General features: G+C 56.8%; 2 protein-coding genes across 2 annotated transcripts; one reads left to right on the top strand and one right to left on the bottom strand.

Annotated features, from left to right (window-relative positions):
* Positions 1–581: 581 nt before the first annotated feature.
* Positions 582–5,959, top strand: POLR3GL (RNA polymerase III subunit GL). Its single transcript, XM_054001275.1, has 8 exons — positions 582–749; positions 1,273–1,410; positions 2,314–2,443; positions 3,551–3,619; positions 3,721–3,777; positions 4,867–4,934; positions 5,014–5,127; positions 5,209–5,959. The coding sequence occupies exons 2-8, from the start codon at positions 1,291–1,293 to the stop codon at positions 5,293–5,295; spliced, it is 645 nt and encodes a 214-aa protein (XP_053857250.1). The 5' UTR covers positions 582–749; positions 1,273–1,290; the 3' UTR covers positions 5,296–5,959.
* Positions 5,960–8,175: 2,216 nt separating this feature from the next.
* Positions 8,176–11,413, bottom strand: TXNIP (thioredoxin interacting protein). Its single transcript, XM_054001355.1, is given in 9 exon segments — positions 8,176–8,765; positions 8,767–8,787; positions 8,875–9,023; positions 9,142–9,298; positions 9,412–9,668; positions 9,760–9,862; positions 10,142–10,289; positions 10,383–10,455; positions 10,993–11,413. Coding segments are annotated over 9 exon segments (1,347 nt in total). The 5' UTR covers positions 11,243–11,413; the 3' UTR covers positions 8,176–8,576.
* Between the last annotated feature and the right edge of the window lie 2,556 nt (positions 11,414–13,969).

Here is a 13,969-nt window from a genome sequence, read left to right as displayed (position 1 = left end):
TCGGGGGGCAGCGGGGCTGGGGGGCGCAGTCCTGCAGGACCGCAGCGGGGCTGGGGGCGGCCGTGCAGGGCGGCTGGAGCATCGGGCATTGGGGGAGGCCAGGGGGCCGCGGGACCGGGGGCTCCAAAGCAGGGGGGCTGGGGGCTCCAAAGCAGGGGGGCTGGGGGCAGTGGGGCAGCGGGACCGGGGGCTCCAAAGCAGGGGGGCTGGGGGCAGTGGGGCGGCGGGACCGGGGGCTCCAAAGCAGGGGGGCTGGGGGCAGTGGGGCGGCGGGACTGGGGGGCGCAGCACGGCCGGGCTGGGGGCCGGGGTGGCACGAGTACCGGGGGGGCGAGGCAGCCCAGGGCAGAGGGGCTGGGGGATCCGGGCGTGGGGGGCAGAGAGACCTTTTCATCCCCTTTTCATCCCCTTTTGATCCCGTTTTCATCCGTTTTTCATCCGTTTTTTATCAGTTTTTTATCCGTTTTTCATCCCCCTTTGGATCCCCCCCCCACGTTCCCACCCCGCGCCCCCGGCCCCGCCCCCTCCATTGAGGCGTGTCTAGGCCCCGCCCCTCGCTCTGACCCGCCAATCAGCGAGATGCTTGCGCACAAGCTCCGCCCCCTCCACGCGGGGCGGGGCCGCGGCGGCCCCGGCCACGTGGGGGGCGACTGCGCTTGCGCGGAGCGGCACCGGCACCGGGAGCGGCACCGGGAGCGGGACCCGGACCGGAACCGGGGATACGAGGGGACATCGGCACCGGGACTGAGGTACGAGGGGCTATCGGAAACGGGAATGTCACCGGGACCGGGGGAGCGGCACCGGGACCGGGGGAGCGGCACCGGGACCGCGGGTACGTGGGGTCATCGGCACCGGGACTGGGAGCACAGGGGGACATCGGGACCGGGAGCGGTACCGGGAGCGGCACTGGGGCCGGGGGCACGAGGGGATATCGGCACCGGGACCGGGGGACCGGCACTGGGGGTACGAGGGGACATCGGCGCCGGGAGGGCCACCGGGAGCAGCCGGGAACGGGGATGGAGACGGGGTCCGAGACCGGGAGCCACCGGGGGAAGCCATCGGGACTGGGTGGTGCACACAGAGACAGGAACCGGGACTGCGGGAACGGGGCCAGGGGGACACACCGGGACCGGCACCGGACCGAGGGGGGAGCTGGGCTGGGCAGCGGCACCGCGGGGAGGAGGGAACGGACGGGAACGGGACTTGGGGCATCACCGGCAGCGGGCAGGGCAGAGCTGAACGGAGATGTCACCGTGTCCCCGTTGTCCCCAGCGGCCCGCGGCTCTCGGCATGGCGGGCCGGGGCCGCGGCCGGGGCCGGGGGCAGATGACGTTCAACGTGGAAGCCGTGGGCATCGGGAAGGGGGACGCGCTGCCCCCGCCCACGCTGCAGCCCTCGCCGCTCTTCCCGGTGAGTTCTCCGGGAATTTGGGCATCCCGGGAATTTGGGCATCCCAGTGAGAATTCTCCAAGAATTTGGGCATCCCGGGAATTTGGGCATCCCGGGAATTTGGGCATCCTGGTGAGAGTTCTCCGGGAATTTGGGCATCCCAGTGAGAGTTCTCCGGGAATTTGGGCATCCTGGGAATTTGGGCATCCCGGTGGGTTCTCCAGGAATTTGGGCATCCCGGGAATTTGGGCATCCCAGTGAGAATTCTCCGGGAATTTGGGCATCCCGGGAATTTGGGCATCCCGGGAATTTGGGCATCCCAGTGAGAATTCTCCAAGAATTTGGGCATCCCGGGAATTTGGGCATCCCGGGAATTTGGGCATCCTGGTGAGAGTTCTCCGGGATTTTGGTCATCCCAGTGAGAATTCTCTGGGAATTTGGGCATCCTGGGAATTTGGGCATCCCGGTGGGTTCTCCAGGAATTTGGGCATCCCGGGAATTTGGGCATCCCAGTGAGAATTCTCCAGGAATTTGGGCATCCTGGGAATTTGGGCATCCTGGTGAGAGTTCTCCGGGAATTTGGGCATCCCTTTGAGTTCTCAGGGAATTTGGGCATCCCAGTGACTTCTCCAGAATATGGGCATCCCAGTGGGTTCTCAGGGACTTTGGGCATCCCTTTGAGTTCTCCAGGAATTTGGGCATCCCGGGAATTTGGGCATCCCGATGAGAATTCCCCGAGAATTTGGGCATCCCGGTGAGAATTCTCTGGGACTTTGGGCATCCCTTTGCGTTCCCCCGGGCATTTGGGCATCCTGGTGGGTTCTCCGGGAATTTGGGCATCCCGATGAGAATTCCCCAGGAATTTGGGCATCCCGATGGCCCTGGGTGCCCCCGCCCACCCCAGCCGTGCCCCCCCCCCGGCAGGCCCTGGAGCGCCGCGCCGTGCCCCTGCCCGGGGGCGAGGAGTGTGAGTACATGCTGGCCCTGAAGCAGGAGCTGCGCAGGGCCATGAGGGGGCTCCCCTACTTCGTCAAACCGGGGGCACCCCGCAGAGGTACCGGCCCCTGACCCCCCCCGTGTGCCCCTGACCCCCCCCCGTGTGCCCCTAATGGGTTGGGAATGGGTTGGGAAGGGAGCCCATCCCAGTCCTCCCCACCCTGCCCTCCCATTTTATTCCCATTTTATTCCCATTTTATTCCCCCTAATTTATTCACCCCCATTTTATTCCCATTTTATTCCCCCCAATTTATTCACCCCCATTTTATTCCCATTTTATTCCCCCCAATTTATTCACCCCCATTTTATTCCCATTTTATTCCCCCCAATTTATTCACCCCCATTTTATTCCCATTTTATTCCCCCCAATTTATTCACCCCCATTTTATTCCCCCCAATTTATTCACCCCCATTTTATTCCCATTTTATTCCCCCATTATATTCCCCCCCCATTTTATTCCTCCCATTATTTATTCCCCATTTTACCCCCCCCATTTTATCCCCCCCATTTTATTCCCCCCATTTTATCCCCCCATTATTTATTCCCATTTTTTATTCCCCCATTATATTCCCCCATTATTTGTCCCCATTTTATTCCCCTGTTTTATCCCCCCGTTTTATCTGCCCCATTTTATTCCCCTGTTATTTATTCCCATTTTTTATTCCCCCCATTTTATCCCCCCATTTTATTGCCACCATTTTATCTGCCCCATTTTATTCCCTCATTATTTATTCCCATTTTTTATTCCCCCCCATTATTTATCCCCATTTTATTCCCGTTTTATACCCCCGTTTTATCTGCCCCATTTTATTCCCCCATTATTTATTCCCATTTTTTTATTCCTCCCACCGTGTGTCCCATGGGTGTCCCCAAGGATGGCTGTCCCCTAAATCCCCCCCCCAAAGTGTCCCCAGATCCCCCCCAGAATATCCCCAAATCCTCCCAAATGTCCCCAAATCCCCCCAGAGTGACCCCAAACCCGCCCAGAATGTCCCCAAACCCCCCCCAAATGTCCCCAAACCCCCCCAGAGTGCCCCCAAATCCTCCCAGAGTGTCCCTAAATCCCCCCCAAAGTGTCCCTAAGTCCCCCCAGAATGTCCCTAAATCCTCTAGAATGTCCCCAAATCCCCCGGAATGTCCCCAAACCCCCCCGTACCCCCGCAGACATCGAGCGCTACTCCGACAAGTACCAGCTCTCCAGCCCCGTGGACAACGCCATCGACTGGAACCCAGGTGGGGGGACACGGGAGGGGACCCGGGGGGGGGGACACAGGAGGGGTCCTGGAGCTTTTTTTTGGGTGGGGGCTCCCCAACTTCCTGTTTTGTCCCCCCAGACTGGAGGCGGCTCCCACGGGAGTTGAAGATCCGCGTGCGGCGGCTGCGGAAAGGCAGTGAGTGACAACTCCCTGTCCCCACCCTGTGTGTCCCCTCCCTGTCCCCACCTCGTGTGTCCCCTCCCTGTCCCCACCCCCCTGTTCTGGTTTGAAAGCAAAACCAGTGAGAGACTCCCAAGTGAGAAATTTATTAGGAAAAAGGGAAAAAATTATTATTATTATAGAATAATTTATAATTAAAATATAAGAGAATAATTTAAAATATAATTATTATAATAGAATAATTTATAATAAAAATATAATAGAATCATTTGTAATTAAAATATTATAATAGAATAATTTAAAGAAAAAAACACATAGAATCCAACCTGACACCCTTTTTGGTCAGGGTGTGGAATGGAAATGGGTCAGGAAATTGGAATGGCTACGTTCCTCCTGGTTCTCTTGGAGCAGTGATCCTGTGGAAGGGTGTTCTGAAGATCCAGTGGGAAAACCCAGCTGTTCCTCTTGGGAATCAGCAGAAAGGCTGAGTCTGGTGTCCCAAAATCTCAGATTTTATCCAGTTGGGAATGCTTGGCTCCCCCCATCTCACTGTGGGATGCTGTAAATTTTGCAGTGACATTCGATGGCCCATTAACAGCAGATGTCTCTAGGGGGAGGATTGGTTTGTGGAAGAGATAAATAAAACTGCCCAATTAACAGGAGATAACAGCCATACCTCCAACAGATGGCAAATAGAATAAATATTTCCTTGCAATCTGGGACACTTTGATCAGAGCAGTGATCCTGTAGAAGGGTGTAGTCTTCCTCTGAAGATCCAGTGGGAAAACCCAGCTGTTCCTCTTGGGAATCCGGTGGAAAGGCTGGGTCTGGTGTCCCAAAATCTCAGATTTTATCCAGTTGGGAATGCTTGGCTCCTCCCATCTCACTGTGGGATGGTGCAACTTTTATCAACCGTGCAGTGACGTTGGATAGCCCATTAACAGCAGATGTCTCCCCAAGGGGAGGATTGAAAGAGATAAAGAAAAATGCCCAATTAACAGAACTGCCACACCTCTAACAGATGGCAAATAGAATAAATATTGCAATCTAGGACACCCCCCTTGTCCCCCGGGGGGGGTGACAGTCCCCTGTGCCTCCCCCCAGGGACCGCTGCCCTCGTCCCCAAGCAGCGCGTGGCACTGGACAAGGAGGAGGCTCTGAAGAAGCTGGAGGTACGGAGGTGAAGGTGGATTTTGGGGGTGGATTTTGGGTTTTTTTCTCCTCCCTGGTAACTCTCTCTGAGCCCCGCAGAGCCTGGAGAAGAAGGAGGAGGAGGTGACATCAGAGGAGGAAGAGGAGAAGGAGGAGGAAGAAGAGGGAAAGGAGGAGGAGGAAGAGGAGTATGATGAGGAGGAACACGAAGAGGTGAAAAGGGGGGACATTGGGGGGGTTGGTGGGTGCTCAGGGGTCCCCGGGTGTCACCGTGTCCCCCCTGTGTCCCCACAGGAGACCGACTATGTCCTGTCCTACTTCGACAACGGGGAGAGCTTCGGCCCCGACAGCGACGATAACGGCGACGAGGCGGTGTACTGACCCCAAAAAGGGGGACACCCCGAAAACGGGGACACCCCAAAAATGGGGACACCCCGAAACGGGGACACCTCGAAATGGGGACACCCTGAAACGGGCATTGCCCCACAGCCCTGGCACCCCATCCCCAGGTTGTGGGGCACGCCTGTTATCCCTTGAGGACATTGGGGTCCCTGTCACCTCCCCAAGGGACCATGGGGTGCCCTCACCTCCCCAGGAGAGTGGGGACGCCTTTAGGGACATTGGGGTCCCTGTCACCTTCCCACGACAGTGGGGACACCCTTGGGGACATTGGGGTCCTTGTCACCTTCCCAGGAGAGTGGGGACACCCCGTTATCCCTTGGGGACACTGAGGTCCCTGTCACCTCCCCAGGACAGTGGAGACACCCTGTTATCCCTTGGGGACACTGAGGTCCCTGTCACCTCCCCAGGACAGTGGAGACACCCTGTTATCCCTTGGGGACATTGGGGTCCCTGTCACCTCCCCAGGACAGTGGGGACACCCTGTTATCCCTTGAGGACACCCTGTTATCCCTTGGGGACATTGGGGTCCCTGTCCCCCCCTTGGGGTCGCGGGGTCCCCTGGCCGCCTGTCATTCTCCGTGCCACCACCAGGTGGCGCCGGTGCTCCAGGCCCGGAGAGTGGGGGCGTGACCCCCCCCAAAAATTTTGGGGCTTTTTTTTTTTTTTGGGTGGATTTCGTGTGAATTGAAGAGGATTTGGGTATTTCTGCCTCAGCTCTTGGTGCTTTTCGCGCGGGGGGGGGTTTGGATAAGGGGGTTACCAGGACTATAAATGGGGAAAGGGTTTTTTTGGGGGGGATGAAATGTGGGGTTTTTGAGGTGGAAAACGCGTTTCTATGAAGAAGGAAAAGGTGTTTTTTTTGGGAGGGAGGGTTTTACGGGGAGGGGGAGGTGGGTTTTTTTTTTTTGGGGGGGTGGAAAAAGTGTTTTTTGGGAGATAAAGTTTTTTTGGGGGAGAAGGGTATATTTTTGGGTGGGAAGGTGGATTTTTGGGGGAGTAAAGGTATAGTTTTGGGGAGGGAAAGGTGACTTCTTGTGGGTCAAGACATCTTTTTGGGGGAAAAGATGTATTTTTGGGGAGGGACAGGTATGTTTCGGGTGGAAAGTGCATTTTTGAGGGAGGAAAATTTGGTTAATTGTGAGGGAGGTGTTCTTGCTGGGAGGGGGCAAGGTGTATTTTTTAACAATATTTTAAAGTTTTAGGGGATAAGATGGATTTTGGGGGAGGGAAAGGGAGTTGTTTTTTTCCAGGGGTGAGTTTTTGGAGTGAGGAAAGGTGGATTTTTTTGCGGGGAGAGACATTTATTGATGGGGAGAGATCTCTTTTTTTGGGGGGGGGGATGTTTTTGTGGGGATGAAGATTTTGGGGCGGGGGGAGGTGATGTGGGGAAGTGCAGTGTGGGGTTTTTTAGGAGGAAGGAGTGTTTTTTTTCTCACAAGGAGGTGTTTTTGTGCCGCAGGATGGGGGCAGGGGCTGCTCACATGAGTGTCACATGCTGGCCCCCTCTCCCCCCCCCCGGCCATTTCCTGTTTGAAGCCACGAAAACTCCAGAAAATGTGAATTTCCTGCTGCTCCCATGCCCTTTTTTATCCCTGTTTCCCTATTTCCAGGCATCTGTGGGAACCCCAAAGCTTTTAGGGGGTGAGATCTGTCCCCCCCCGCGAGCCTGGGGAAAGATTTGGGACTGGGCAAGGTGCCCAAATCCCTTGGATACACGTCCCCCACGTCTGCGTGCCTCAGTTTCCCCGATACTACGGGGCCTGCCCCACCTTTGTGGGGTCCCCTGGTGCTTCCACCCTGATCCCATCCCGTATTTCCCACCCCATTCCGAGCCTGGAGCTTCTCACTGCTCCCCTGCCAGTGCTCCCAGTTCAGCCCAGGCCCTTTGGCCCAGTTGGAACTGGGCAGGAATTCCGGAATTCTGGAGCTGAGAGCTGCCCTGGAGGGGGACCCCCCCCCCAAAAAAAAAAAAAAAACCCAGGGAGGAACCCCCAGATCCGTGTGGATCCTGCTCCGGAGCTGCTCTGGCACAGAAGCCAGGGGGAGCGGGAGAGGTTTATGGCCTTAATTAGCTTAATTAGAGCAGTAAACCGGGGGGGGGGGGGAGCGCCAGGGTTCAGCCCCACGGTTTGGGGTCGGGGGGTGCCAGAACCTTTTCCAGGGGGGGAAAATCAACAGTTTTAGTGGGGGGAGGGCAGCAGGGGATTGGGAGTGTCTCCCTAATTTTTTGGGGGGGGGGGGCTGTCTGTGCCCCCCCCCTCCCTTCCCACAGCCCTCTGAGCCCAGCCCATCGCTGGCCCAGAGCGGGATGACCCTTTACCTCCTTGGCCAGTAGCCAGCATGGCTCCAGTTCCAAAAGGAAACTGAGGCACGGACTGGGATAAGGCTGGGGGGGGTGGTGGGGGGGCCAGGCAGAGCGATTTTGGGGGGGCTCCAAGTGGGAGAGAGGGTGAGAAGCAGAGCCAAGGTCACGGCCTTGTTGTTCGACAGCAGCACCTTTCACCCAGATCCCAAAAACCAGCCAGGGCTGCTCCCAGAGCAGCGCCAAAAAAAGACAGGAACAATCCCCTGCCTCAGTTTCCCCACTCTGCACATCCCCCGCCACCCCCGCAGCCTGTTTTAATCGCTCTGTGCCTCAGTTTCCCCTCCACTGTGCGTTGTTTTTGCTTTTTTCCTCTGGAAAAAACAGATTTCCCCCCAGGTCTGCTCCCAGAAAAAACAGAAGTTGGGAAAATAAGTAATATTTCATTTCTATTTTTTTTTAATTTAAAAAATGATTTCTTTTAAAAAATAAATTTAAACCCACTCCAAAGGGGTTTTTCCTGCCATCCTCCCATCCCCTGAGAGAGACACACGAGATCCAGGCACCGTTTCATTCGTTTATTACAAATTTTGCCCCCCAGGGGCCACAAAAAAGGTACAAAATTTGCATTTTTGTGCTTTCCCCCCCCCCCCGCCCAAATACTATGTACAAAACCGAAGAGTACAAAAGGTCACGACATCAAGCTTTGTGTCACGACAGGACGGATTCATGATGTCACAGTGTCCCCCCTCCCTCGGTGGGAGCGCAGGGCAGCCAGAGCAGCACCCAGGAGTCAATTAGGATGGAATTAGTTAAAACCACGATTTCCTGTCACCACATGTCACGACAGAGCAAGGACAGGCAGCGTGCGTCCCGACAGCCGAGCTCTTCCGCCTCTTTTCCAGCTGGATCTGCCCTTGTCTCCCCCTCCACAAGTCCTTGAGGGTTTCCTGCCAGCTCAGAGCAAAGGGAGTTTTTCCCTCGAGAGGTCGGGGACGGCCCTGGAGCAGCGCGGGTTCCTCGGGAACGCGGCGGTTCCTCGGGAGCACAGTCCCCTCCAGGTGTACTGGCCAGATGTGCTGCAGGTGTGTGGCACACCCCAGGCGTGCTGTTCACTGGACGTTGTTGTTGTTGTTGTTGTTGTTGTTGTTGGCGACGCAGGGATCCACCTGGGCGACGGAGCAGGAGGCGGGTGAGGGATCCAGGCAGGTGATCCCAGATCCACCTGGCCCCCCCCGTGCCGCTGCCGGGCTCACCTCCGTGTAGGTGGGGGGAGGCATGAACTTGAACTCCGGAGCGTACATGAAGATGGGGCTGTCAAATCCATCGGGATCGTCCAGCAGGGGCGTGGTGGGGCTTTCCAGCCGGTGATCCTCGGGAACGATGTCCAGGTAGCACGGGGGAGCTGCGGGGATGCAGGGAGGGGACTGGTGAGCTCACCTGGGAAGCCACCGAGGGGCTCCCCTCGCACTCTGTGATCCCACCAGCTGCGATCCCACCGCTGTGGATCCAGCTGCACTCACCCTCTGGAGCATCTGGGAGGTTCAGGTCCACCCAGCTCATCTCAGAACTGGTCTGACTGGCCATGCTGGAGCTGCGGCTCCCGATGCCGGAGCGACTCCCGATGACCAGCGGCAGCTCCAGGATGATTTTCTTGGAGCCCGGCACGCTGACGTAGATCTGCAGGAAAAGCCGGGATTTAGAGGCGTGTGGGACAGGACCCCCAGGATGAGGAGGACCCCCAGGATGAGGAGGAAGATGAAGGGGAGGATGAAGGGATCCCCCCTACTCACCTGCAGGAAATACTCCACACGCAGGATGTTGCAGCCCAGGATAGAGGGCTTGAGCTTCCGCACGCGGATGGTTTTGCCGCGCCAGGATTCCGAGGTACCAGAGATGATGTGATTGCCACGGACGCAGGAGAGCTTCTGGCAGAAGACCTTGGTCTGGCCGTTGGCCAGGTAGGTGTGCTTGGCCACGATGGCCGCCTTGGGCACCACGATGCGCGAGCAGGTGTTCTCAAAGTCGGCGTTGATGCAGATCTCGTCGCCTGCCAAGGGAAGGACACAGATGTTAGGGATGCTGGGGGTTTCCTTATTGGTTTTCCCCGCTCCCAGCTCTCTGTTCCCAGCAATCCTCACCTTCACAGAAGCCCTTCCTGTCGATCTGGGCGCTGACAGACACGCGGCCATCGGGGATGAACATACACGACACTTTCTTCTCCTTTTTGGCTGCAACTGGAGACTGCGGGGAGAAGGAACGGTCAAACCCTGGCCCCATCCTGTTCTTCCAACCCTCCACCCTTCCTTCCTCCTTTCCTTCCTTCCCTTTTTGCAACCAACCCTGAAACTGCCCTGGAGTACAGAACACGCCCCACCCAGTGTCAGTTTCTGGAATTATCCAGAACCCCTTAATCCCACCCTTAATCCTGGCTCAGCCCAGATCTGATTAAAGACACCTGGGCTGGGCTGACCCTCCCCAAGGGCTTTTCTCCCAGTCCTCTGAGGAGCACTCGGGGCTCACCAGCAATTCCGGGGTGTTCACATCCACGGGATCCATCACCTCGAAGCGTTTCTTGACCTGCTGTGTGGGGCAGGCCGGACGCTCCAGGGACGCCTTCACCCAGTAATCCACGGAGCCGTACTTCCCCTTGAACGTGGTGCCCAGCGGCCTAGAGACAGGCAGGGGGGTCACTCCAGAGCCAAAGCGTGGACTTTGCAATTTAATTCCACCCCACAAGTGGCAGGTGCTGCCTCAGACTCACCCCTGGGGCAGCTCGAAGCCGAATTTGTACTCGTACTTGTTGCCGGGTCTCAGGATGACGGAGCCGTCCTCATCTGGAGGGGAGAAGGGGAAAGGGAAACATCAGCTGGAGCTCCGGGGTGATCCTCAGTTCCAAGGGCGTTGGGTAACACCTGTCCACACCCCGGGAACCCTGTGTTCTTTCCCTTCACCTCACCAACACCCCGGGGCAGAACACTGCGTCTCACTGGCTCCACCCCACCTCCAGCTCCCCCTTATCTCCCGGCTCCAGCCCCAGGGTGTGATCCTGTGCCCGTCCCAGACTGTGCCACCGATGTTACCAACCCCCGTGGAGTCAAAACACGCCACAGGAAGCTCCCCAGGCTCTGATTTTGTCCCTTAGCTCCCAATCTTCCACTTGGCTCGGCCAAACCTCCCAACGTTCCTAAGTTTTCCTAGTTTTGGTAATTTTTCCAAGCTCCACACACATCTCCAGTGCGACCCAGGGGTGCCTCCGTCTCTTTGTCCCCTCCCAAACCCCCTACCCCCATCCAGCCCCTACGTGGCCAAGCCCTGGGTTGGGCTGGGCTTACGAACCGGTGTTTAAGGCTACCCTCGCCCCCTTTCCTCACCCCTGGGCTGCTCCTCAAGCGCCAGCACGTCCTCGAAGCGCAGGTACTCCATCTCCTGCCGGCACTGCGCCGGGCCCTTGGCCCAGGTCACCCTGGCCACGCCGCACGCCAACACCTTGACGGCGCTGACACGGGTCACCTCGGCCACCTCCACCAGCACGCGCCCAGCCACCTTGTCCCCGCTGCAGTAGACCTTGTCGGGCTCGCTGAAGGCCACCGCGAAGCTCTTCACCTTCTTGAACATCACCATGGCTGGGGCAGGACGAGGGCGCACAAAGCGACGGCTGCAGGGCTGTATCCCCGTAGAGGAACAAAATCCGCCCGAGCTAGGCAAGTGCGGGGCGGAAATAAAAGCGACCGAAGGCTTTGTTCAGAGACGCTGCGAAGTTCCCACAGGCACCTCTGCCCCGGGCCCTCAGCGCTCTGCGAGTGCCGCCGCCGCCGTTGCCTTTTATAGGCTCGGCAGCCCCGCCCACCCCCGCCCGCGCCTGTTGCTGCCGGGGCCGCCACGCCGAGGGCGCGTGGCCAGGCGTGCTGCTCGCGTGATCAGCGCGCCCATTGGCTGCCGCCGCCTTGTTTACAGCAGCGCTGACCAATCAGAGGGGCGGCCGGGGAGCGTGGACAGCGGGTGAAGGAAAGCCGCGCGTGTTCAGCGGGGCGGGACGAACGGGGGCGGAGTGACAGCGCGGGGGGCCAATGGGGAGCGAGGACGGGCGGCGGCTCTGGCCAATGGGGAGCGAGGAACACGATGTCATGTTCCCAGGCTCGGGGTGGGGGGGGACGCGGGGTGTTGGTCCCAGTTTGGGACAGGCCGTGTTGTACTGGGCGGACTGGGAGCGGCCAGGCCGGGCCCTGAGGGACTTTGGGGGGGGCTTCACCCCCTTCCTCAGAACCCTTCTCCCCACCCCGTGCAGCTTTCAGCCCCCCCTTGAGCCCTCCCCTGTAAACTGGGGGAAATAAGAGCGGATTTGGGGGTACGGGATCGAACTGGGGGGGACTGATCGAACTCCTGCGGGCAGGATTCGCCCCCTTTTCTGCTGCTTCCGTCCCCTGGAATGCCTTCAGGGGTTCCCTCAGCCCCCTCGGTGGTATTCTGGCCGCCCACCCCCGTCCCCCACACTCCCCCCGTTATTTGGGGTAAATAAGGGTGACTTTGGGGGTTCAGCATCCAAGCCTGGCTTTGGGGGTTCCCTCCCTCCCTCCTGGAGTGTTTGTGGGTGTTCCCACCCCCCTCTTTCGCTTCCCGCTCTGTCCTGGGGACACTTCCTGCTCCTTTTTCCCCAAAATATCCCTCCCAAACATTGATTTAAGCTGCAGCACGCACCCACCTCCATCCCATAAACCCTGGCTCCATTCGGGGAGTAGGACAGCATTTTCCCTCCCCCAGCCCCTCCAATGGACACTTTGGTTTCCAAGAAACCTTCAGATTTCACTCCCTGGATCAGCATTACTACAGGACACGAATTGGCTTTTCCCCTCTTTTTTATTTTAATTTTTTTCCCCCCCCAGTCCTTAGTGCTTTCCCAGCTCGGGAAAATGCTGGGAGCAGAGGAAATAGGAGAACAATGTCCATGGAGCGAGCCAGCAGTGGAAATGGTGGGAGCTCCCCACCCCGGGGAGGTGTTTTTGTTGGGAGTTGTCCTTCAGAGGTTGTTTGTCCGAGTGTTCCTGGCACTTTTCCTGCCCTTCCATCGCCTCCTTCCCCCCCCACCCCCAGAGTTAATTCACACCTGATCGTATAAACCGATAAAGCACCGGATAAACCGTGGGGCATAAACTGTTCTCCTGCCAAACCGCAGGACAGAATTCCTCCTTGAGAGGGAATTATTCCTTGCTTTGGGTGCAGAACTTCTCCTTGAGAGGGAATTATTGCTTGGTTTGGGTGCAGAATTCCTCCTTGAGAGGGAATTATTGCTTGGTTTGGGTGCAGAATTCCTCCTTGAGAGGGAATTATTGCTTGATTTGGTGCAGAACCCCTCCTTGAGAGGGGGAACTTTTATTGAGAGGGAATTATTATATTATTGAGAGGGATTTATTATATTATTAAGAAGGAATTATTCCTTGTTTGGATGCAGAATTCCTCCTTGAGAGGGAATTATTCCTTGGTTTGGTGCAGAACTCCTCCTTGAGAGGGGGAACTTTTATTGAGAGGGAATTATTATATTATTGAGAGGGAATTATTGCTTGGTTTGGGTGCAGAACTCCTCCTTGAGAGGGGGAACTTTTATTGAGAGGGAATTATTATATTATTGAGAGGGAATTATTATATTATTGTGAAGGAATTATTATATTATTGAGAGGGAATTATTCCTTGTTTGGATGCAGAATTCCTCCTTGAGAGGGAATTATTCCTTGGTTTGGTGCAGAACTCCTCCTTGAGAGGGGGAACTTTTATTGAGAGGGAATTATTATATTATTGAGAGGGAATTATTATATTATTGAGAGGGAATTATTGCTTGCTTTGGGTACAAAATTCCTCCTTGAGAGGGGGAATTTTTATTGAGAGGGGATTATTATATTATTGAGAGGGAATTATTGCTTGGTTTGGGTGCAGAACTTCTCCTTGAGAGGGGGGATTTTTATTGAGAGGGAATTATTCCTCGGCTGGGTGCAGAATGGCAGAATTGCACCTTTTTTCCTCTGCTCCCCGTTGTTCTCCCACGAGGAGAAAGGTGATGGAGAATTCGGGATTTGCAGTAATCTGGTGAAAGGTGGGGAGGTTTTCCCAGCCTTCCCTGCCATGGGATATTTGACCCCTTAGATCTGAGCCGTGTTTACGCTCTCCCTCTCCAGTTCCCGTCCCTCTGCGCCTTTCCCAGGAAACCGTTCCCCCCTTAGACACATTCCAGCAAAGCCAAAGGGCCTTGGAGCCTCACACCACGGAATTCTGTCAAGGATATGATCCCAAGCGTGTTCCACATCCCAAATGCTCCCTGAATTCCTCCAGACTCGTCAATCAGTGCTGCCCTTTCCCCTC

This window comes from Vidua macroura, chromosome 29 (genome assembly GCF_024509145.1).
Source record: "Vidua macroura isolate BioBank_ID:100142 chromosome 29, ASM2450914v1, whole genome shotgun sequence".
Lineage (NCBI taxonomy): Eukaryota > Metazoa > Chordata > Aves > Passeriformes > Viduidae > Vidua > Vidua macroura.
This window is presented reverse-complemented; position numbering and strand designations above follow the sequence as displayed.

Coding starts and splice junctions, on each gene's coding strand:
- POLR3GL (XM_054001275.1), top strand. CDS start 1,291: ATGGCGGGCCGGGGCCGCGGCCGGGGCCGGGGGCAGATGACGTTCAAC. Junction 1,411..2,313: donor AGCCCTCGCCGCTCTTCCCG/GTGAGTTCTCCG, acceptor CCCCCCCGGCAG/GCCCTGGAGCGCCGCGCCGT. Junction 2,444..3,550: donor ACCGGGGGCACCCCGCAGAG/GTACCGGCCCCT, acceptor GTACCCCCGCAG/ACATCGAGCGCTACTCCGAC.